We start from the raw sequence: 25,978 nt of genomic DNA, 5'->3' as shown, positions 1-25,978 counted from the left end.
TTTGGAAGTCAACCTGGGATGGAAGGGGAAAGGGCACTGACCTGTCACCTGCCCTTGGCTCTCTGCCAAACCACTCACTAACCTAAACATGGGCAAGGCTGGGGATCCCGGGTCTCAGACTGTCTGTCTGATATGCTTTAAATCTCCCTTATTTTGAGTCTGGCCTCTTCTGTGAAGCAATCTCTCTTTTCTCAAAAAAAGCTGTGGGCTTTTTCATTTGTTGTGTGTGTGTGTGTGTGTGTGTGTGTGTGTGTGTGTGTTTTCTTCTGTGAAAAGGAAGTGAGAAGTAAAGCTTTCTTTGGGACTTAATGGAGAGAATTCAGGAAAATATAAATGGTAACAGAGGCAGATAAGCCTTAGAAAGAGATACCAAGAGGTCACCTGGCTAGGTATTCAATTTGTCTGAGATGTATAATCTCTGTCAAAGCTGAAAGGTGTCTATTTCTTTCTTGAGACTACTACCGCTCAGACCAACCCATGTTTGCTGTCACCACAGGTGCCTAGGATCAGGAATCACTTGCTTTTCCTGTAGTCGAAGCTGGATTTTGTTGCTTCACAGTTAACCTGCTCCATTTTGTTCCACGATCATCGAATATGGAGAAATGTCTGAGTGATCTCCTTTTTATGTGAATGGAAGCAGTACTTGTGGATGGCCACCCTACCTCCCAATGCCGTGCCTGTAAACCAAATCACAGCATCTGTCACCTTTCTCTTCCACCTGAAGTATTTCTTCTCAGAATTCTCTCAGGTTTCTCCACTTTCTTCAAAAAAATGAAATTCAGAACTAGATACAGCTCTCGAATAATGTTCGGGTCATTAACAAAAAAGGATGCCACTTTTCAGTTTGCACTTACTAAATCCAAATTAGTATCAACCATCACTAGTAAGTTCCAGAATGCTTGCATAGAAGGCATCAATTTGCTCTGCTACCAGAGAACACTGAGAGAGGATGGTGATGGTGATGATGATGATGATGACTGAAAAACTTTAATGAGTACTTGTATTAACCATATGTTTTTATTCCATACTTTTTATGCTTTGACATCTTGGGGCCTTGTGACCCAAGGAGAGATTACATTTCCCAGGGCTAGCTAATTCTTAGACATCTCAAACAACTTGCCTGGGAACACACTCTTCATAGGCAAACCAACCAATCCAGAGCCCGTATACCCAAACACCTCCTCTATAATGCTCTCACACTCTGGGCCACTAGTGCCCTGACCAAATTACCCCAGGACCAGGTACCAGCCAACTAGGGCAGCCAGAGCTGGCTAAAATTATGAAAACTAGCCAATCTTAAACCTGCTTATCCGGCCCTGCCCATTCCTTTCTAGGGGAAATCACAACAAGGCTCTTGCCCACATTTTCCCCTTGCTCCCTCTACCCCTGACTGATTCTGGTCCTTCCCAGTGTGGTCCCCCCTGCATGCCATGCTGCACCTCTTTTTCCTAGGGACCTGTGAATATAAAATCTTCATCCTTCATGACATTTTTGCATCTGTGTGTCTTACCTACCTGATTAAAACAAATCGAAGGCATTGTTGAAACAGTGATTATGTGCTAGGCACCCTGTGCTTTACGTGGATGACATCATTTAATTATAACAAGGGCAGTATGAGGAAGGCATCATCATTTCCTTGGTTTTAGGTACAATGACTTGCTCAGAACTCCACCTTTAGCATGGGGTAAAGGCAGGGGATGAATGCATGTGGCTTAATTCCAGAACTCACACTTTCATTCTTTTTTATTTTTCTGCTTCCCTTGCATGTCAAAAGGATTCCCACTTGCTTGTTCTCATAGAGAGCAACCATTAAATTAGGCAAAGAAACAGATATGAATAAAGCTGCAAGACTGATCTACTCTGAAATTGCTGTTTTCCTTCAGGTTAGCCCCTTTATCAGACGAAAGGGCACTGCCCAGGCATTTTACAGATTTCTCTTCCACAGTCACCTCCTGATGTGGGTTAGAGTCAGATGAGAAAACCAGTCCCATGATCTCACAATTTCCCCTCATTTCTGACCAGAGGATCACGTCTCCTTTTATTCACCTTATTTAGGTCTACATTACTTCGGCTTACTTGGAAAACAGAACAACAAATAACATCAAACTTACTTCAAGGACACTGAATCATTAAAGACATGTACCATTAAAGATGTCTGAGTAATTATGCCATAAATCGCAAGGAAAATCCATGAAGCATTCCACATGTGCTTTGAGCAATGGCACTGAGGCTGGAACTAATGTCTGGTTTCCAAGCTATCAGCTTGGAAAACAACTATACTTCTTTAGATGTGTCAGCTTTGAAGGGATTGGGAAAAGCAGGCGAGCAAACAGACATACCGTGCTCTTCTCACCATTTATTCTTCATTGGGTCAGTTGAGCAAGTGTCTGCTGAAAGTTCTAGGAGTGGGTAAGAGCCAGAGAAGAGATGTTCCTTTTGGACTAAGACAACAGAGTCATGCCCACGAGGAGAGCTATCACATACCAGATGGGATGGGTCAAGTAGGGTTATAAGGTGAGAGCCATGAAGAGAGACAGAGGGCAAGCCTGTATGACTCAGATAAACACTGAACTCTGCATTTCAGAGAGATTAGGACTTGGTCTTGCTTCCTTCCTTCCTTCTTTCTTTCTTCTTCTCCCCTCCCTTTTCTTTTCTTTTCTTTTCTTTTCTTTTCTTTCTTTCATTCTTTCATTCACTCATTCATTCATTCTCTCTCTCTTGCTCTCCCTTCATTTCAGCATTCCTTGGGGTTTCTCAGAGGAGGAGGACTGGAAGAGCAAGAAGGACGAGGAAGAAAGGTAGAGGTAGAAATACGTTCATAAATGTAAAAGGATTTTACTGACTGGGGAGTAATCCTGTAGAGGGTCCGAGTGAGAAATGAGTGAGCTGTGATACAAGTTCTAGGAGTTGAGGGAGTTTGAGGCCACACAGAGAGTGTAAATAGCACAAGCCAGTGCATGGAGCTTTGGGTGGAACTGAAGAGGTATGTATAAAGAAGAGAGAAAGTGCTGAAGCTATGTGTTAGCTAGAAAAGATATTAAGTTCATAATTTTGGAGTTTTATTGCCAAAAGATGAGCTCATGAATTACTTCTTTGGTTTTTTTTAAAAGAAGACATTTTTTATGGATGTCAAAATACATGGAGATGTGCCATTGTGAACATGGTGGACTTGACCAGAGAGAACTTCAGGGTAGCAGAACTTGGTGTGATTGTGGCACACGATCACCACCTAGTGGCAGCATACCAACGTGGAGTTACTGCAAATAGTAAATGAGAGTCATACAAACAGGTCTTCAGAACTGGAAGGAAGCTGTGAGATTATCAGGTTCAGTAGTTCTCAAACAGATGGTGCATCCGAATCACCCATGAAACGTTTAAAAAGTACACCTGAAATTTATTGAACCAGAACCTTTGGGGATATAGTCCTGAACACATATATAGTTTGAACAATATGAAAGTGCCATTTTTGCAGGTAAAAAACCCCAAAAGATATCACTTTTATATGATAAATATTTTAACAAAGGCTCCTGAAGACTCCACTGCCTTTCCCTTGTTAAGATCTACTCTAGTTTTCTTATTTTGTAGATAACAAAAATGAAGCTCAGAATGGTTAGTGACTGGTTTAAGGTTGTCCCATGCCTGATTAAGTATTACTACTAAGACTCAAACACCACTGTCCTAATTTTAAGCGTGCTAACAAAAGTGATGCCACACAGTCTTGATTTCCTCATACACACCAACTGTTTGTATCAATTTCAACAGCCTCAAAGACAACTCTCCAGTGTCTCCTTCCTTATTTTACCTAGTCTTTCAAAGTGCCTTTCATTGAGTTTTATGTCCCATTTCTGCTTCGATCCTCTGGGAAATTCTCTTGCCTAACTTTTGACTTTACACTACGAAATTGTTCACCAGTCCTACTAGTTTGGAGTTCCCCAGGACTGGGACTGAGGCCATGATGTATGGGAGAAGCCTCGCAGCAGGTTGCAAGAGCAGCGTGTTAAAATTTCAGGAATTTTGTGAACCAATTGTTAAACATAGCCATTATTAAAAATTAGCTCATTATTTTATTATTATTTTGCTATTATCCATGCTCTTGAGGTTATTTACATCAACTATATCCAGATGGTGCGGCTACTACAAATGGTGTTCTACTGTGAGTGAATCTTCCCTGCTCTGTCTTCAATGGGATGTCAGGTTGGGAGGCCTCAAATTGACCATGTGCTGGGAGTATTTATACCATGGAAACTGGCAAAAGCTACAAATAAGGGCTTGATTTTTTGTTCTGCCTATTGTCTAGATTTAAAAAGTGATCAAGAAGGGGCGCCTGGGAGGCTCAGTTGGTTAAGGGTCCGACTTCGCCCCAGGTCATGATCTCACCATTCGTGGGTTCGAGCCCTGCACTGGGCTCTGTGCTGACAGCTCAGAGTCTTGAGCCTGCTTTGGATTCTGTGTCGCCCTCTCTCTCTGCCCCTCCCCTGCTCACGTTCTGTCTCTCTCTGTCTCTCAAAAATAAATAAATGTAAAAAAAAAATTTAAAAAAAGTGATCAAGAAAACAATAATGTGGGTTAAAGTTAAAAGTATGTAATGTCTCTGGGGCACCTGGGTGGCTCAGTCGGTTAAGCATCTGACTTCGGCTCAGGTCATGATCCACTGGTCTATGAGTTTGAGCCTCACGTCAGGCTCTGTGGTGACAGCTCAGAGCCTGGAGCCTGCTTCAGATTCTGCATCTCCCTCTCTCTCTGCCCCTTCCCCACTCACACTCTGTTTCCTTCTCTCTCTCTCTCAAAAATAAACATTTTTTTAAAAAAATTAAAAAATTAAAAAAAGTATGCAATGTCTATACCCACCACATTGTGAATAGCACAACAAATGTGAGGAAATATTCTAGTATTTAAAAACTATTATCTGATTCTGGAAAGAGGTTGCTCATGTCATCACTGATGAATGAGTGAAGTTCCAAAACACGTTTTCCTTATTTCATTTTCCTTATTCATTAATGTAAATGAAAGTATCAACATTCGTGTTGGCACTACAGTCTGTCATCAACTACAACTGTACCTACGGATGGAGGAATTCAGCAAAGATCACTGGGGGCATTTAGTGACAACCATTTGTCTATATGTTTATAATAAAGAATATTGTAGATTTTACTACTTGTAAATTGTGTCACATATCCATGAAACATACACTGAAGTTTGGTACATACAGATAGACACTGTTTTCCAATGAGTCAGCTGTTAAAAACTGACCAGCAAGTGACTGGACTGAACCCAGTCCTTCCCCAGATTCCCATCACACTATCTGAATGAATCTTCCCTACTTAGGATGGGCCTTTCGCCAAAGCTGTGGCTTGGCCTTCTATAGCCCTATCACCCCCAACCCTGTAACACACACACATACTCTCTAGAAACTTCAGCTGAATGGTTTTGTCTTCATTCCAGAACAGAACATATCCCAACCCACCGCCTGTTTCCTAGCTTTGTCTCCTTCGGTGTTTGCTTGCTCAGCCAAGGGACCAACTTCATCCCAGTTACTCAAGGCAGAACGATAAGCTTCATTGCATCTCTGCCTCCTCCCCTCCCCCACCCAAGCAGTCACCGTGTTAGGCTGTTTCTTGCCACTTTCATATTTCTCAAATCCATCTACTTCTCTCCATCTTTACTGCAATTTTCTCAATGCTCCATATCTGTAATCTCCTGAATTGGTTATTATACAGCCTCCCAAATGGACTTCCTGCTTCCATTCACACTCTCTCCAATCCATTTTCATACAGTCACTGGAGATCTTTTCTAAAACATAAACCTGATCAGGCCACTTCTCTGCTTATTAGCCCTTGAATAGCTCTCTACTACTGACCAGGCCACAACCACCTATCCAGGCAACTCTCTCCTACATTCACTCCTCTTCTCAAAGTCATACTCTGGCCAAGCCTAAACTGCTGTGTTCGCAGTTCCTCATAGGACAGCCACCCCCACAACCCCCCAATTTCACCCCCATTTCCCAGAAGCTCTCCCCTTCTCTTTTTTTTAATTATTATTATTTTTTAACGTTTTACTTATTTTTGAGACAGAGAGAGACAGAGCACGAGCAGGGGAGGGGCAGAGAGAGAGGAGACACAGAATCCGAAGCAGGCTCCAGGCTCTGAGCTGTCAGCACAGAGTCCGACGCAGGGCTCGAACTCACAAACCGCGAGATCACGACCTGAGCCGAAGTTGGAAGCTCAACCGACCGAGCAACCCAGGCGCCCCTCTCCCCTTCTCTTAAGAATTCACTGAGATAATCACTCTCTCTGACTGTGCCCCTTCCAAGACTGGTTGAGGGGCCCCTCCCATGTATACGCTCAGAGCCAGGTCTCCCTCACTGACTGCTTTGTTTCTTTCCAGTAATTAACCCAGTACTTCAAGAAGTCAACAAATACTTGTTGAATGAATGACCAGAGGGAAAAAAAGATGGGACTGATTAAAACCTGTGGTAACAATCATATGCTGAACACCTATTCGATACCAGGCACTATGTAGGACACTTTGCAAACATTATGGATCTGTAATTCACATCAACCTTGCAAAGTGGGTATTGCTGTATCTGTTTTACAATGAGAAAATCAGAGTGCACAGAGGCTAAGCCATGTGTCCAAAGTTGCACAGCAGGTAAGGGGAAGGGCTGAATCCTGGGTGCATCTTATTCTAAACGCCGTAGACTTCTTAATACAGTACCAAAAAAGCATTGAGGCAAGCACGTCGGGCAGATCAAACAAAAGCAGATAAACAACAAAACCAAACAAATAAACGCAAAAGGCCCACTTTTCAGTTCTGTACTCAAAGCTCCATATAATGGTTTAGACATAGGAGAGGGAGGTGACATTTCGCAGGGTACTGAATACCAGGTTTACGTATGGGTTGGAAAACATTTTCATTTGCTGGATCTACTTAATAAACGTGGCATTGCCTATGGGGGTTATTAATAGTTTTGCCCAAAGGTGAGGGTTGGCTGGACAGAGGACGATGGGTGTGGGTGGAAAGGTGCTCAGAGGATCTTGCTCTGAGGGGGCTCCCCTCCTGTTTGGGGCTCCTTCTCAGTAAGGCATAGGCTGAAATGCTGATCCGATGTTTGGTCTTTTGACAATTTTCACTTAATGAATTGATTCCTACAGTTCATTAACATACCCACTTCCACTTCTGTATACACATATGTCTTAATTAGCTGTTCATTGGCTGTTTAATTACAAGAAAACAGCTGACAGCTGCCTTGCTGAATTCTAATGGCAGACGCTTTGGAACGGCTACACATTTGCTTTTGACAACCAAGATTTATTCATAACTCTATGATTTATTGTGAATGCTCCTATGCCTGCCTAAATTATTGTATTTTCCGATACAACTAAAAAATTGAAATGGGGGGGGGCTCTTGAAGAGAGTGTGTGTGTCCCTGTCACAGCAGAGAATCCCTTATGTAAAAGATGAACTGTTACAATTTTATTTCTCTCGGGAAGTTTCTGTTGAGAATATTCAGAAATATGCGAGCGAGGAAGAAGAAACATCTTTGGATAAACATGGGGAGAGAGTTAAGTATTTAAAGTAAAGAAAGAAAGAAAGAAAGAAAGAAAGAAAGAAAGAAAGAAAAAATAATTGCCAACGTAATCTTACTGAGGGGGGAGGAGAGGGCATGAATAGATTAAAATCAGAGACAGGAAGAGGCAGAGGGAAATGATAGAATTAAGTTGCAGGGGGTGGGGTGGGGGCAGGAATAATATTCCCCAAGGAAGCAAATGAAGAAGAGAATTTGTTCTTCAGAAAAGAATAGGCAACCTCATTCGCAAAAGTTAGCTGGTACAGCTCCACACGCATACATCTGGTAGCAATAAATCATGGAATCACAGATCTCCTGAACAACTTTCTCCTTCAATAATGACTGGCCTCCCTGTAGAATTGTATGTGCAAATGATCTCTGATTAAAGCTGACCTCACGTGTCATGTTTGGTAAGCGTAGACGTCTGCTTTGGCATACTGTGATCTGCGACACTCAGACCCAATCCAAATGAACACATTGAACAGCAGGGATTCCCCAGGCAAGCATGAGGGGCCCTGCCCAGAGTCGGACACTACGTTAGAGCCCCTACTGAGGACAAGGCCATAAGCCCAGCACTGCCTGTGAGCCGAGGAAGGGCAGTAGTTACTGAGACATGATTAAGACCAAAACAAAGAAACAAAAAATACAACAATAAAAAAAAAAATCCAAATCATCTGGATGCACATTGGAATTTAACACACTCTACTACCAGTGTATTTCATCATAGGACTGGAAGAGTGAGCTACATACATTTTTTTTTCTTATCACCTGTATATAACAGAACCGAAACCCTGATGTCACAGGATGCAGAAACAGCCACGTCTAATTTTTGTTTTAAATGGCTAGCTCTAATGTTGGGTCCAGGTGTTCTAAAACACTAAAATAAGGGTTAGGGATGCCTGAGTGGCTCAGTCGGCTGGGCATTTGATGCTTGATTTCGGGTCAGGTCACGATCTCATGGTTCCTGGGTTTGAGCCCCGCATCGGGCTCTGTGCTGACAGTGTGGGGCCTGCTTGGGATTCTCTCTCTCTCACTCTCTCTCTGCCCCTCCCCTGCACACATGCACACACATTCTCTCTCTCTCAAAATAAATAAACTTAAGAAAAAATAAAAGTGTTGGGCAGGAATATATCACTGTTGAAAAGTGGATAAAATTGCTCCAAAGCTAGTAACATTTCACAACTGAAATAAAAATATTAAAATCCTCTAAGAAACAGTTGGAGCCTAAATGGAATATTTATGGACATTTCTTTTTAGCCTAAAACATAAAAAGCTCCAGAAATTGCTTTAACTCTTTCAGGAAAAAAAAGAAAAAAAGAAAAGTACCAATTTTGCACTCTGGCTATCTTTGAAACGCTTATTGTTAACCTCAGATAGCATATTGGTTTTTTTAAATCATTTGTTTTGAGAGAGTGCATATGAGAGAGCATGTGTATGTGCAAGGGGGGGAGGGTCAGAAGAAGAGGGAGAGAATCTTAAGCAGATTCCATGCTCAGCAGAGCCCAACGTGGGGCTCGATCCCACAACCGTAAGATCATGACCTGAGCCAGAATCAAGAGTCTGAAGCTTAACCAACAAAGCCACCCAGGCGCCCCTCAGATAGCATACTGTTAATGCAAAGATACTCCTCCAAATTCTCTGGGTGGAAAAGCAAACTTTGCATAAGACATCATCTTACATGTATTAATTGACCAATAAGTATGTGACAAACAAACGCTAGTCTGTTGTTACCCTATCAAGAGCAAAAGGTCTTAAATGTAATCAGAAATCAATTTGCCAACTCCAACACTTGACTGTACATTATCATTTAAAAAGTTAAAGTTGAAACTGTATATCCAAAAAATCTAAAGAATATAGATTTAAAAAAAAACCTGTGTTTTTTATCATGAGATAAATTTTTCTTCATCATCATCTGAGCAGCCACTGTATCTAATAATGAAGCTGGGAAGGGAAGTGGAATGACAAATAGGGCCATTTCTCAAAGGAAACCAACCAGTGTCATTTTTCTATAAACACTTCAGCAGTTTTATTCACTTTGAAGACTGAACCTCAACCCTAATATCTGCAGCCTCTTGTTTTATTTCTGGCCTTTTCTTCTGCCTGCCCATTCCATGGCCTGGCCCCTCCTCCCAGGCAGGCCTGCCTCAGTTTACCCCACACCCGCCTCCTAACTTATCCAGTGCTAAGACTCAATTCTGTTCCAAGACCTCAAAAATATCTTTAGTGACAGACCCACACCCCTGCAGACCTATTATCTATGTTTTTCTGAGATGCAACATTCAAGGCATGACCAAGGCTGGTATACTGTTACCTCATTATTTCAAGAGAACAAGTAAAGTACCTTCGTAATAAAATCCTTGGCATAATGGACTCTTTATAAATTTGGGAATGGCGTACCTATTTGTCCTTATTTTCCAGTGTCCACAGAAAGCTACCCTTTGCCCCACTTAAACCGGATTATATGTTGTCCGCAAAATACAACCAAGACTTTCCCGTCTGTGGGTTCTTGCTGCCTAGTGGGTATGTGCTGTTTGTGCCACATCATAGACTGTGACATTACTCCAGGATTTTGTTCTTTTTATGTGCATATATTTTTCAAAACCTTTTAAGTTTATTTATTTATTTTGAGAGAGAGAGAGAGAGAGAGAAAGAGCGAGCGCACACGGGAAGGCAGAAAGAAAGAATCCCAAGCAGGCTTAGTGCTGTCAGTGCTGAGACCAACATGGTCCTTGATCACATAAACAGTGAGGTCATAGCCTGAGGCTAAATTAAGAGTCAGACACTTAACCAACTGAGCCACCCAGGCGCCCCTTATTTTATTTTTAAATGTTCATTTCTTTTTGAGAGAAAGGAGAGAGATTGGCAGACAGAATCCAAAGAAGGCTCCGCACCTTCAGCACAGAGCCCGATGCAGGGCTCGAATCCATGAATTGCAAGATCATGACCTGAGCCGAGATCAAGAATCGGACACTGCTAGGAGCCCCATTTTTATGTATGTTTTAAATGAACTTCACTGAGGCATAAATTAAATACAAAAACGCACCACTAAGTGAAGAGTCCACTTTGAAGAATTCTGACAATGGGCACACCTGTGTAACTACCGCCACCTTAGAACATTGCCACAAACCACAAAAGTGTCCTTCCCTTAGCGGTCATTCCTCACCTTGGCTCTAGGTAACCATATCTGCTTTCTGCCATTATAGATTTAAGATTGGTACTTCTTCTAGAATGATTTCTGAGCGCAATTCTACGGTATGTATTCTGTTTCTGGCTTCTCTCCTTTACCAGAATGTTGTTTTGTGCATACAGGGTACATTCTCTCTTATCGCCAAACAGCATTCCATTCTATGGATCTTCTTTATCCATCCACCACCCACGTTTACTCCTTTTTCACTTGACGGGCATTTGGGTTCTTTTCAAAGCTTTGTGGACATTGTGAATAAAGGGGCTGCAAATACTCACAGAAAAGTCTTTCTATGACAGGTGCTTGTGTTTCTTTCCGGGAAACACCAAGGATCGGGTGTGAGGTCACATGTTAGGTTGATGCTTATGAGATGCCACCTTTCTTCAGAGGGGCTGTGCCACTTCACAGCCCCGCCCCCAGATGACAGGAGACTGGGAAATTCACCAGTTTCTCTGTATCTTCATCAGGTTTATCATTGGGAGAGTTTTTGTTCTTCTTCGTCTTGCTGCTGTTTTGTTCTATTTTAATTTTAGTCTCTCAGGTGAATATGTCATGGTATTTCCCTGTGGTTTTATTTACATTTCCCTAACGATTAGAGATCTTGAGACTGTATCCATGTGTTTATTGGCTCCTTGTCCGGGTTTTGTGAAGAGACGGTTCTTATTATTGTTCCTTTTTATTATTATTTTTGTCCTTTTATTTATTTTCAGATTTGGCTTTTTCTCCTTCTATTTCTTCCAGTACATGGCTTGCCTTTTCGTTTTACTAATGATAGCTTTTGAAGGGCACAAATTTTCAATTTTGATGAAGTCCAATTTATTATTTTTTAAAATAAGGTAAGGACTTCAGTGTGTAGTCTGAGGAAATATTTGTATGTCTACTGTTACAAAAACATGATTCCTTCTAGAAATAATACAGCATTATGTCGTTTTCTTAGGATATTCTTTTTTTTCTTCCTCTTCTTTTAAAAAATGTTTATTTATTTTGAGACAGAGAGAGAGTGAGTGGGGCAGGGGGTGGGGTGAGAGATGCAGAGAGAGGGAGAGAGACAGAATCCCAAGCCCCAACATGGGGCTTGATCTCATGAACCATGAGATCATGACCTGAGCCAAAATCCAGTCAGATGCTTAACCAACTGAGCTACCCAGGTGCTCCTCTGACCCTTTTTTTTAATGTTTTATTTTACTTTTGAGAGAGACAGCGAGAGAGTGAGCACATGTGTATGTGGGCACATGTGAGTAGGGGAGGGGTAAAGAGGGGGACAGAGGACCTGAAGCGGGCTCTGCACTGACAGCACAGACGCAGGGCTTGAACTCACAAACAGTAAGATCGTGACCTGAGCTGAAGTCAGATGCTTAACCCACTGAGCCATCCAGGTGCCCCAGTTAGTACATTCTTTAAGTTAATTTTTGCTTTCAGGGAAAGGTATAAACGTGAAGTTAATTTTTTCCTTTTTCATATTAATGTCTAGTTGTTTCAGCAACATTGTTTGAAATGACCCATCTTTCTTTCATTGAATTAAATTGGCATCTTTGTCAAAATTCAACTGACCTTAAATGGGTGGATCTCTTCCTGAACTTCCTCCCCCCTTTAAAATTTTTTTTCTGGTTTACTAAATCTAGGATTTAGTTCTTGCATTGCTATTTAGCTTTTCCTATGCAGACCTCACCTCTACAACTAGATCATAAACTGCTTGAGGGAAGGATCAGGTCTTCTATGTCTTTGGACCCCTTACAGCTCTTATATGGTGCCTGGCCCCAAGGTGGGGGTGGTTCTCATTATTTTGTTTTTATTAGCAAGGTCTGCATAACAAATAGCAAATGGTCACAAAATTAAGACTTGACCCCTGCATGTCCTAGAAATGATTGCTGACTACAGTAGCATGACTCAAGCATGTGGAATTTGGCTAGGAATGATTATAACAACAGCCAACACTTACTGAGTGATAGTTATACGCCTGGCATTTTTCTCAGCGCTTTACCTAAATGCATGTGATAACCCCAGGAAATAACTACAATTACTATCTTGATATTACAGATGGGAAAGAGGCACAGAGAGGTTGGGTCGGTGCTCAAGTCAGTAAACAGAAGAATTAGATTCAAACCCAGGCAGTCTTGTTCCAGAGTCAGATCATAAGTGTGACGCAATACTGTCTCTCCACAGGTGGCAAAGGGGACATGGAGAGGGTGAGCTGGGAACACCCAAAAAGCTGGGAGCACCCAAAAAGCTGGGAACAGCAAAAAGCATTGCTGTTGATGTGCAATGCTTACCTGAGTAAATATGTGGTAAAATGAATGATCATTTCAGCAATTAAATAGGTTCTCTGGTTTCTAATGGTTTCAGGTGGTTGACTTTAAAATGCAATTTAAAATACATTCACAAAGTGATTAGCTCCAAAAATGACTGAGTCCCTTTCCTTCCTTTCATTAGATATCTATTTATATATATAATTAGAAATTATCCTTATGGCTAATGATCCTATCACAGAGATAAACTATTTACAATTTATGATGTTGTAACCACCCTCACCTGGTTAGAGCATGATAAATCATTAACATCAATGGCAAAAGCAGAAGTCTCTTGACTTCACCACAACTAGAGATAAAAATATTAATTATAGCAGAGAGAAATTATAATTGCAGAGCAAATACCATACGCATCAAATATCAACACATACCACTGCACTGGTCCCAGGCTGGGCATAGGCCCAATCTGTTAATAAAACTAAGTTTTAATTGTTTGTCTTTGTGATTTCCAGTGTATAAAGTCAACAGGACAGGAGAATAGAACCACAGATAACCAAGAAACAAACAAACAAAAAAACCAAAAAACCCCTCACTTTGGCATTGAGGCGGTATGAGATCCGGAAGGGAATCTAGAAAAGTGATAACTATGAAATAATAGCTGCCTTTTGCTTTCTTTTTTTTTAGTTTATTTATTTTGAGAGAGAGAGTAAGACAGAAAAAGAGCGCACATGTGTGCAAGTAGGGGAGGTCCAGAGAGAGAGGGAGAAAGAGAGAGAATCCCAAGCTGTCACTGTGGAGCCTGATGTGGAGCTTGAATTCACGAACTGAGAAATCATGATCTGAGCTGAGGTTGGACACTTAGCCGACTGAGCCACCTAGGCACCCTGTGCCTTTTGTTTTCTTATCGCTGTTATTTTTGTCATAGATAAACATTGGGAGTAAAAAGAAAACACACATTGTTTATGCCTATGTAAACCCAGTGGTTCTCAGACAATTCTGATTTTACTTAACAGCCTGTTGTTAATTAATCTTCCGAATTGTTGGGTATTCATACGAGGTGGCCCCCACCTCTACCCTGGCGCTGCCTCAGATGCCACTCTTAGGTATTCACTCTGGTTGGCACAGAAAACGACACGTGGCATTACTAAGAGACTCAGAGAGAGTAGTCAGCTTCTCAGGCAGAATGAAGGGACACGTGGGTAATGCCCAGGACCCTGTCCACTTCAGGAAATACCCAGGCGCTGTGCAAAGCACAATATCATGTTTGCTTGGAATTTCTGGTAGGGGGCATCACCATCTATATTCCCTTCACCGAGAAAGGCTGGGTCATCTTCCAGCAGGACGAGGTGTGAGCACAGAGTAGGTGGGGGTGAAGTGTGACGGCTGCCCAGCCATGTCAGCCGAATTAACTTTGAAAATCAATGGGATGTCAGTCGTTGCAGCCAGACCACCCTCCCTTACATCCTGGGATGGCATAGGTCACGCAGTTGATTTCATTGTGTCTACTTTTATTTACTTAATTGATTAATTTTGAGGGAGGGCAAATTGAAGAAGTAAAAGGACATAATTTTTTTTTCTTAGTAATCTAGACCCTGAGGCCTTGAGGACTGATGTAACGATGAACAATTCAAAATCCCCTTTAAGTAGCAAACCCCTTATTCCTAAAAGGCAGATGATTTAAAAAAAAAAAAAAAAAAAAAAGCATGCTTGGCGGTGTGCAGAAAGCTCAAGAAGCACCAAGATGGGATCAATACAGCGGATCTGTATGCGTACAGAGCAAGACATGTTACCATGATTAAGAGTAAAACAAAGACTTAAGGAAATTACGAGGCAAATTTCCCTGAAATCTCCCAGTAGTTATTTGTTATCAGAAGGTGATTTTGTATTTTATGACATTATATTTTCTAATTTCACTGAAGGAAAGCTAACCAAATTTGTGGATTTTATTTTATTTTATTTTTTTGCCTTAGCCTCAAAACGCCTTAGGGCTAATCAGGCCTGGTTCAGTGGCAATCAACTGTCTCAGAGGCCTCCTGCATGTTTAAATAGCTTCTTGCCTGTTTATTTTGCACTGTTTTATCCTGTAAGCTGTCTCAAGGCCCTTCCAATATAAGCCAGAGGATTTAAATCTTAATAAATTGAAATTTGAATAACAGAGGCAATCTGGGTTTGGAGGTCTTGAATGATGAGGATAAACATCTCTATTCCCATTCCCACATTATGCCTGTGCTGAACGTATTGCCCTCGATCAGCATCAGCGATAATTAAGTAGTAACAACAGCAAGAAGAATGAAAATATTTCGATTTAAATAGCACTTTTCAGTTTGCAAGGACTTTTATTTACAGGTTTTCACGCTATCCCTGGAATAGTTCTAAAAGGTAGGAAGAACAGGTGTTATGCCCACTTTATAGATGAAGAAACTGAGTCACTAAAAGATTAAAACAAGCCCAAGCAAGAGGGACAGTGGTGGCATTAGGACCAGAACCGAGTTCTATCCAGTGGCTTTGCTGTAATTTGGCTAGATATATCAACATATGTGTGCCAACAGTAAGATTCTGATTACATTCTGATTAAACCACTGGAAATATTTTCTTATAAAGTTTATAACAGGGACACTACAGAAATCCAGAGTCATTTCTTTAAAAAACAAAAAAAACAAAAAAAAAAACCCCAAAAGGGATTGTTCATCAGTTCAATCAATTCCAGGATTGGAAGTGACAAGCAATGCTCAAATACTTTCCTCTAGCTTCCTGTTAGTTTGATGGAAGGCATAAAAATATATACGACTTCCTTAATTATAATTTAACACCAAAATATTTATTCCGTCCTGTCATTTCTCATCACTCAAAATGCCAGGGAGTTGAATTTTTAGACATAGCAGAAGTAACATCGCAAAGATACATTCCAGCATTAATAGAAACAACAACAACAATTAAAAAGGCTTACCTTGCAGCCTTCACATGTAATGACACCATAATGGATTCCTGATGATTTGTCTCCACAGATCTTGCAAGGAATAATTTCAATTTGAGCTGCAACAGAAGCACGCAACCAGTTAATTACATTTTCTTTTAAACACCTTATAAAAGCGTTCCCTGATCAGCATTTGTATAGTGAAAACTAATAACCTGCTAAACATTATACTGCATTAACTATTCATTGCTGAACTGTGAGGGTCCCCCTAGAGCCCTGGACTAAATTATGGCTGCTCGTTATATAATAGCTTTCGGGTTATTAAAATGGGTCATTTGAGAAGGTGTTTAAGAACCCACAAGAAGACTGGAATCAGCATTTCAAAGCCTTCAAGAACTGGAGAGCTCGCAGTTTAGGCCTCAGAGCAAAGCAGATACTAAAATGTTTCCTCCGATCTCATTTTCCATCATTATTTTTAAAAGGTCATAAATCTGTCTTGGCTGAGCACTGCAGCTCCACTGGTAGGGAAAAAATATACTCCAAAAAGTCAAAGACTACTTAGGAAAATGATTCAACTCGAAATATTAATAAGTTACATATGATGGCAAGATAAGAATGCCTTAATCATCTTTTTCAATTAATGTAGCTGCCATGTGTTAAAAATCAGTCCATTTGTGTATGATCAAAACCTTTTAACCATTAAGTTAATATCCTAGCTGAATTTAATAATGGTGAATCCTGACCAATCGTATAGGTAGCTTCTGAGTTCTTCAAGTTGGAAATTGACTGCCTGGTACAGCGTGTGTGTGTTTCTATCCAATTGATTACTGGAAGATGTCTCATACTGGAACACCACCCAAAGACTAATATACATGACACCAAAGTTGTCAAAGATGACAAAGCACATTTCTGGGCAAACACAATAGATCTTTAGCACAGTTGGTTGGAAAGAACAAAATTAAGGATTTAAAAAAATAACCTAAGGAAGAGAGTAATTAGGCAAAACAAAGTTCTTGGCTCACCCATTAAATATAATTTGTATGTGAAATAAAGATCAACACTGAGCTGGAGATACAGGATGGCAACGTTCACCAGTTTACCTGGAATGTTCCATTTTGCTAAGTTTTATTTCTCATGGGCTTCACTATGGATATCATAGTATCATAGATTACTAACTCACACACACAAACACAACTGCAAGAGCATAAGTGGACTTCATTTTCATATAGCCCCGAACTGGCTCCACGCCTTACACAAAGCAATGACTTAACCTAAGGGCTATGTTGCACGATGTAAGTAACACACTTATACATATAGCCCGCTCTTAGTTCTAATGTAATCCCATATCCTGGAATAATTTCCACAACCTCTTACTGCGGATTTGATGCAATGTTTGCATTTAATACTCAGAAACAGCATACATTAAATTACTGGATTTAACCTCATTATAAACCATGTGTACCTGCTAACTTCTTTCAAGGGGACTAGTACAGGACTGCAGTGACTTTTAGGGAGTGCAAGCTATTCTAGAAGGAGAGGCCTTTTCATGTCGATCACTTTTAGTGTTGACATTCTGGGCTTCATTGTCCAGAATTAAAGATTGTTTGACATCTTACATCCAGTACATTTTCTGTAATGGGGAGGTTTTCTAATATGTACATAATGGTGTTTTCGTATATTGTCTATTCTGAGTTACACAGCTTAATGGGTTATAAGGTTGCATTTAACAAAAATGATCATTTCTAAATCTTCCACCACATCTTGATGTCTTGTTTGATTTCTTCACGGAAATTCTTTATGAAATGTGAACTCTAATAATGCTTCACATTTATGGCTCCGCCAGTATTTTTAATATAGTCAAGGCCAAGTTTTGTGTCACATAGTGTCTGTAGATCTAGATAGAGTTATGTCCAACCTTTTTGAGACACAAAAGCCAAGTGGTAGTAGAGACATTCTGGAAGGTGATGTCAGCTGAGAGTGATGGCCTGGATTTTCCCATATGAATTAAGTAGTCTATAATGAGAACCAGCCTCTGTCCCCCCTCCCCCAACCCCTAAGGAATAGAATAATTAGGCAACACGAAGTATCTGGACCATCTATTAAACAAAATTTATATGTGAAATAAAAAGACGGACACTGAGCTTTTCCTACGTCTTACCTCAAGCCGTAATCACAGAAATTAGACACAGATGAACCTCATTAGGCCCTATAGTTTAAGTCTGTATCAAAACTACCTGAGGCAATTAAAGCAATGTTAGTGCTGAATTTGGACCTTTCAAGAGTTACCTTCCTTCCAGCTTAACAAGAGTGAGATCAAGCACACCTACTTAGTTCTTTAAAAGATATGAAGGCCCTCCAATATTGGGAATGCTGAGTAAAGCTGTATCTAGTTCGAATGGAGAATAGCGTATTGCTGTTCATTTTGCCTGGGGTCACAGTGAATTATCCATGAGAAGTGAAATGATGATGCAAACATCACCTTGATAGGTAAGACCCAAACACCTGCCAGTGGCTCCTGTCATCCTGCAAGTGATATATGCAAGGCACAGAGGGGTCTGCTCATGATGGCGGGAGCCCTGGGATCCGGGCCCAGAACTTCCACCCTCAGAATGACTCATGGCTTGGCTTGGGCTGGAGAATGGGACAGGAGGGTGGTTGTAGCACAAACCCAGAGTTTGGTACCAACTACTGCATAGCTCTGCTGGTCTGAGTCAGGCTCCCAAATTCTTGGGGTTCAGCCTTGCTTCAGCTCCCAGGTCTTCAGATCTGGAGGACACTCAAGCCTGAGACATATTTCACAAGATTTATGGAGGCCAAGATGCTTAGTCTGAATGGACTCACTGTATATTGACCTGTATTTTCAAGCAGGGGTCATTTACCCAGACCTCTGACTCCCGCTGTGTTTGTGCTTAGTTCTAGGGGACAATGTTGGCCAAAGAATCAGAACTGGAAAAGCCTCACTAGGAATCTCATAGTAAGGTGATGGGAGCAGTCGCCAAAGCAAAATTCAGGTGTTCTGATTGGCCAGATTAAACTATTCTACTAGCTTACCCCCCGGGTGGCTCTCTTATCTCAGAAGACAATTTCAGTTGCAAGTGCTCTTTAGGAAATGATTAAAATCCACCTGCTCCAAAAAAGCAAACTGTCTGAATGTGATCCGATCACATGTGTTGATATTTCCAGAAAGCAAACATTTGCAGATTGGAGCGGGCACTTACTCAACCTTCCATTTAATCCAACAATGCATAAAAGCCACTTCCCTCCACCTTTTAGTCAATTCACAGAATTCAAATGTATCAATGAAGGAAAAAAATGCCTTGCAATATTTTTTCAAAAGGAAAGCAGTTTAGTTCTTTAAATTTGAGTTTTCAGACCAGTAAGAGGGAAAAGGACAAAAATCCCTTTTGCCCTTTGCTTTCTATCCCTCAGGCTTTTTCATTTTCTAACAGGCAGTGTTGTGTCTTTTCAAAATAATCTTCTCTTAAGACAAATTATGAGTCTTGGCCCATATATATACTGCACACATTAACTCAGCCAGCCTTTCAAAGGATGAGTTCTGTCAGACACCACTACTGTCACAAGTATATTGATTAAATTAGTCCACATACATATTCATCGCAGCAAAGACGTTCATTGTGTAGCAGAATATCTGAAGCAAGACGTACACATATAATCATGAATTGGCTTAACAATGCACAATCTTGCTATGAAAAATTCTAATTTGCCCACATTTTCTGCTCTATTGCCTAAATAATTTGCTCTCTCACGCACCCTAAGTAATTCAAGCACGCTCTCCACACCTGCAGAGGCAAATTTCTGCAGTTTCAAGGAGCTGACAACAAGTGGCAGCGGGGAGTCAGGAAATCCTGGAATGCAAGTGTGCTAATTAGCCAAGTGGTCCTTGGGCTGGGCTGTCATTTCACATTGTACTTTGAGAAAAGCCTGGCTCTTTACTTTTCATTATAAAAGGGACAAGAACGTGGACAATGGCATTCTTAACACTTCACTTATTCCTCAGTACCTTTTTGGGGGAGATATCTTAGTCCAGAGAAAAATACCCATTCTCTCAAAGAATTAAAAAATACAATTGTACAAGAGCTGTACCCATTCAATGGGGGAAAAGGTGATGCCATGATAATCTAATGGATTTATAACTAACAATAATAATATGAAATGTGTATTTGGCTTATAATGTGTTAGGCATTATATCCACTTCTCCAATAACCCTATGAGGAAGGTGGTATCATCACCATCACCATCACCATCACCATCACCATCACCATCATCTGCATTTTTCAGATGAGAAAACTGAAGCTCAGAGAGACTAAATAACTTGCCCAAAGTCAGAGAGCTAGGGAGATGGAAGGCTGGGATTTGGACACATTTTGTCTTTTTTGTTTAACTCAAAAGTTTAGTTTTTTTTTTTTTCCCCATTTCCCACCATAGTTCACAGCCAAGCTAACCTTCTCCAATAACAAACATCAGGAACATACTATGACTGGTATGCCACCACTCACCAAGGATGCAAAGGACACAACACAAAAGATTTGGTTAAACTTACATAACTACTGAGAACCGATGTCAAGATATCTTTCTGGAAGTTATACGTAATTACTTTATAACCAAGTACTTTATAATTGTAAGAAATCATCAACCTTCTAGAACATTCTTCTTCATTTTACAGAATTTCGAGTAGAGTTTTTGACCTTAAGATGACTAACACCAACGTTTAACAATTCTTAAGGTTGGGCAAATTACTTCACCTCTCTGAGCCTCTGTTTCATATTTGAAGATCCAGTGAAATAATGTAGACGTGATACAGCACATAAATGATTATTGTATGCATGTATTCTATGTAGATACACATGCACATCATAAATATTTGGCACTCAATAAATAGTAGTTATTATTATTGCTATTGTTGATAAGAAATCCTGCCTTATAGCGAAATTAAAGTCTTTTCTCCAGACTTTAAGCTCTTTCCAACGTGGGGATAGAGAAAAGCTGCTTATCCTCCAAATAATATGACAGGCAGTTCAGACCAGCCACCACAGCAATCCTTTACAGCCTCGGCACTTAACCGCTACGACGCGGCCGTATGTTGCCATCCGTTATGGTGTGTGTCGCAAGGAATTTGTTACTAATAATGGTAAAAAAAAATTAAATTTTTTATTGGTTCATATAAAGGATAAACTAATAGGGGCCTACGGTTACCTCAATAATATCTGCCACTCTAGCTCACATACACAACCAGATACTTTCTTGAACTGGACTGAACAGGGCGGGGTTCCTGCTGGCTTGCCAGGAAAATGGCCCAACCTTGGATGCACCCGAGAGAGGAAGTTATATGGATGAATGTTAACGCGAGTTTGTGTGTCTTGCAAAAACCATCGAGAACTACCGCTTAAAAAAAAAAACCCCAAGGGGCGCCTGGGTGGCTCAGTCGGTTGAGCGCCGAGGTCGGCTCAGGTCACGATCTCGCGGTCCGTGAGTTCGAGCCCCGCATCGGGCCCCTGTGCTGACAGCTCAGAGCCCGGAGCCTGTTTCAGATTTTGTGTCTCCCTCTCTCTGACCCTCCCCCATTCATGCTCTGTCTCTCTCTGTCTCAAAAATGAATAAAAACGTTAAAAAAAAAAATTAAAAAAAACAAAACAAAACGAAACAAAAAAAACCCCAAAAACAAAACAACCAAAACTCCCAAACAACTATCTTTTATACCAATCTGTGGACAGCTTTTTTTTCTGGAGGGCTGAGAATGTGGAGGACTTTGTACTTGCCATGTTACATATTCCCCTAATATTTGAATTTTTTACAACCAGCATGTATTACTTTTGTAAGCAGAAAAACCAATAAAGATTAAAAAAGAAAAACCCTAAGGCATTTGATTTTTATTTTCGGTAAAATGGCTTGAGTCCTTTATGGATTAGACACTTTATTTTATCCCCAGTTTAAAACTGCTGGGGTATTAAAAGCTTCTGTGGCTGCCTGGATGGCAGGCTGGCCTGCGTGTCAAGGCCGGCTGGTGGATGCTACACCTGCTTACCTGCTCCTGGCTTCTAGAGTTTCATGGCTCCTCTGGGTCTAGCCACCTCCTAGTTCCAGGGACATTGTGCCCTGCCCAATGGGGTCCCACTGAGGGGACAAAAGTCGGGGCTGAAATTCACCTGGCTGTTGAGCCTGAAGGGTGTCTGTAACAGCCCGGGGTAAGGGAGCTTTGCACAGATTTGTCTGCCCAGATAAGCACTTTTTTCTCAAACCAACCTTGCAGATATGGTGCCGTTCTTCATAATGTGCAAAGGCGCTGTGTGTACTAGTGGTGAACAATTCAGGGAGCAAAATGATTTTCCTCCACTCTCTCAGGGCTGCCGCTGGAGGCCACAGGCCGCCGCAGGATTTGCAGAGAGCTCTCATTACCTCTCCACGGTGGGAGGGGAAGAGACTGTGGGCTTTGAATAGTTCGGCACATTCTGTTTTCCTGGATGCAAGGCTCGGGAGTACAGCATGGGTATGTTCCACAGCCCAGGCATGCTCAGTAGTCCTTCAGGGTGGGGAGGGCCAAGTTCCAGCTGCAGCCTATACAAACTAACGATCAGCTTATTCTGCCATTTTGTCTACTAAATATATACCAATACTAGTATGTTTCTCTGTTATGGTCCTTCCTTCTATGGACTTTGGATTCTTTCATAACAGTACTTAATCCTCCCTAAACATCACCAAAGCAATTAGCCACCTAATTAGAAAAGCCCTACCCCCTTTGCAGTGCAGCCTCGTGGTCATTTCTGGCGACAATAATAACATCTGATTTTTGCAGGGTTGTGTAACAAATTTTAAAGTTTTTGTTCTCATTAGCTTGTTTTGATTTTGATGCTTACAACAACTCTGAAGTAGGCTGCTGGGTATTATTATCCCCATTTTACAGATGCAGAGAATGAATCTCAGGAGGGTTAAATGGTTTCTTCTCTAGGTCTAGATTTCCCAGAGATTTAATCGTAGAGGCAGCCACGAGTAAGACTGACCTGGCATCTCTTTCCTATTCAGGATTATTTGGTGCCTTCAGGTTTATGCTATCATCAATCTGGGGCTCTCGAGGGGAGATAACAGGAGAAAGCGCTGTAGGCTGATTTACCTAACAAGCAGAGCTTGCAACACTTCCAAGTCTCCCTCTGACCCTTGACTCCCTGGGTGGCCTCAAACAAGTCACCAAGTCACTCACACCCCCACTTCCTCCGTCCACAAAATGGGAATAATTCTTACCTCCCAGGCAGGTGGTGGCCAATGAATGCTCGCAAAGCTCTTTGAAGATGAAAAGACTTATATAAATGGGAAGCTTTAGGAAGCTTGGCATATCATTCTTGGCAAGGGCCAGGACGCCGTGCCCTCACTACCCACAACAGGCTTCTCCACAAAGCGAATAAAGAAAAATACACAGAACTGTAATTTTCATCTGCTAGCTAGACTTGAGTTTAGTTTTGTTTTGTTTTGTTTTGTTTTTAATTGGTGGTTTCCAAAATGCCTTCTCAAAGGACGAATAGGTTCAGATCTTACTATCTTAGTCTCAACTTAAGAAAAAAAGGACACACAGATAGAGAGGTCATCTCTCCATCTCAGCTGTGTCAAGCAAAGTCACTGAAACTAAACTTTCACCAGGGCTTGTGCAGTGTTGCAGGGGCATCATGGAAACTGCATGGTTCCCACATGGTAAACAATAAACATACTTGTCATACTTTGACATCCTGAGCCTCGGTGTTAAGCTGATATCTGACCCAAAGGACCTTGTCAAATTATAGACGTTAAAAAAAAAACAAAACTCCTGCCACATATTCTGCTCTCTTACAAAACACCTATATTTTACCTACTATTTAAAGCTACTTCTTAAAATCTTTAACTTGATTGTTGTTTCTGTTGAAAACAGCTTAAAAAAATTTTTTTTAATGTTTATTTCTTTTTGAGAGAGAGAGAGAGAGAGAAAGCACGCGCACACATGCGCACGCGAGCATGGGAGGGGCAGAGAGAGAGGGAGACACAGAATCCGAAACAGGTTCCAGGCTCTGAGCTGTCAGCACAGAGCCTGACGCGGGGCTCGAACTCACGAACTGTGAGACCATGACCTGAGCAAAGTTGGATGCTTAACCGACTGAGACCATGACCTGAGCCAAAGTCAGATACTTAAGTGACTGAGCTACTCAGGCGCCCCTAAACTTAACAGCCTTTTAAAAAATGATTTTTTAATAAAAAAGTACTGTATACACCCGCCAAAATACATATAAATAAACACACCTGAAACAGTCAAGAGAGCAAGCATCTACAAACTAGAATTAAAATAAGACAAAATTAGAATTTTGGGGCTTTGGCCATTTCCTTCAGACTTTATACATGTATGAGTTAGGTGCATAAGAGTTAAAACACTAGCCCAGAATGCCCCATATGAATTCAGAGAGCTTAGTTGTGTATGCAGGAAATCTCTGAAGAATAAGGAAGACAGGCATATCTTCTCATGTGGCTTTCTGTGAATATGCAGGTAGTTCTGACAATGGGAACTGAATATTAATCCTTTGTAATAGGTTTCTATCCTTACTAGATAAAGCTTTCCAGAGAAACTGACTCATATTCCCTGATGCTTATGTATCTTTGCTAAAAGCCCAATCCAGATGAGCGTTTCTGTCTCCAGACAGGGAAATTCTGTCAAATCAGAGAAGAAACAGATTTTTCGCATAGAGGAATAGTGGATTGCTTTGATTTTTAGATCCAGTTCTGTCTAGAACTCTCCTGCTACACAGTAATGTACAAAACACCTCCATTTAAAGTAATTGACTCTTGACCTCTTTGGGTAACTACCTGATAACCAACTCAACCTTGAATAAAATACTTGAATGGCAAGAGAAGCAGCTTCTTAATCTTCACTGTACTCATCCAGTGGGCAAATACTGAAGAAATTCTCAGTCACTAAAAGAGGATGCCATTAATGTCAGCAACATGAATACTTTTCTCTGTTTTGTCTTCCCTATCTAACCTCTCTTACTGCCTTTGTAAACAGTGAAACATACTTGTTGGGAATGTGTAGGGTTCTATGCAATCAGGGACCAAGACAGAGGCAACTGGCCATTTGGCCAATTATTCTCAGTTGGGATAAGGTCCCTCTAAGATTCTAGAATTGACTACACTTTTTCAATATTTAATTCTTGAAGATTTTCTAGGACCTTGCAATCAGAAATATCTAATAAAAACTCTTCTCTTGAACCTCTCAGTGTAGGTTAACTGTCATATCAGCAGGAAAAAGAATCCATTTTATTTTACTAAGTGGTTAGACTATGATCAAATCAAGGTAAATCCCTAATAACTTCTTTTCCAACAGTAAATGTGTGTCCCTTATATTCTCCTGGATAATACTAGGCCAAAAAATGTCACCTGACTCACAGAACTGCATCTAATCTTTTCTAGCGATCAACCTCACTCTAGATACCAATTCCTTTTTTCTCCTTAACAAGAACAACTGCGCCCCATTTAGGTTAAATCTTCCTTCGCTTGCAGTTGAGGGCAACGGGGTCAGCTCTTTGCTTTCATCATTTTAAAGTCTGTTTTTCACAATAACAGAGAAGAACATCTCTAAAACCAAACCAAATCTGGAGATCTTATCTAGTTTCTGCTTAACCAAGAACATCAGAATTACTCTTACTGCATTTTATGAAATAATCTTACTTTATACCATTACCCACCAATTTTCACACCTGACACTCTATTTGGCAGCTCTCTTAACTTCACACATGTTTACGCATACCTCAAGCTATCCTCATTGCGCAATCTTGGTATTTCAATGTAGAAGCTTTTATGTTTTTTAATGTGTGCATATAATGTTACAAAAATAAACAAACCTGGTGATTCAATTACAAGTCCAAAGACAGAGCAATCTACTGACATAGAAATGGATCTTACAACAAATAGGACATTTGCTTAAATCTATCTGTTCTATGGCTTCATGTGAGTCTGACCCCTTGTATGCTTAGCATATAGCATCATAGTTTACTGAATAAATCAATCAAAACATTCTGTTTGCCTCATAATACTCCTTA

At 40.8% G+C, this 25,978-nt stretch overlaps 1 protein-coding gene across 3 annotated transcripts in view; it reads right to left on the bottom strand.

Annotated features, from left to right (window-relative positions):
* The window catches only part of RORA (RAR related orphan receptor A), a 712,204-nt gene that overhangs the window by 24,337 nt on the left and 661,889 nt on the right, over positions 1-25,978 (bottom strand). For all 3 annotated transcript variants that reach the window (XM_060621049.3, XM_060621050.3, XM_060621052.3), the window contains one exon: positions 15,945-16,030. In XM_060621049.3, the coding sequence (XP_060477032.1) occupies positions 15,945-16,030 (86 nt within the window). The remainder of the gene's footprint in view (positions 1-15,944; positions 16,031-25,978) is intronic.

The sequence above is a fragment of the Panthera onca genome, chromosome B3, assembly GCF_046562875.1.
Source record: "Panthera onca isolate mPanOnc1 chromosome B3, mPanOnc1 haplotype 2, whole genome shotgun sequence".
Taxonomy (NCBI): domain Eukaryota; kingdom Metazoa; phylum Chordata; class Mammalia; order Carnivora; family Felidae; genus Panthera; species Panthera onca.
This window is presented reverse-complemented; position numbering and strand designations above follow the sequence as displayed.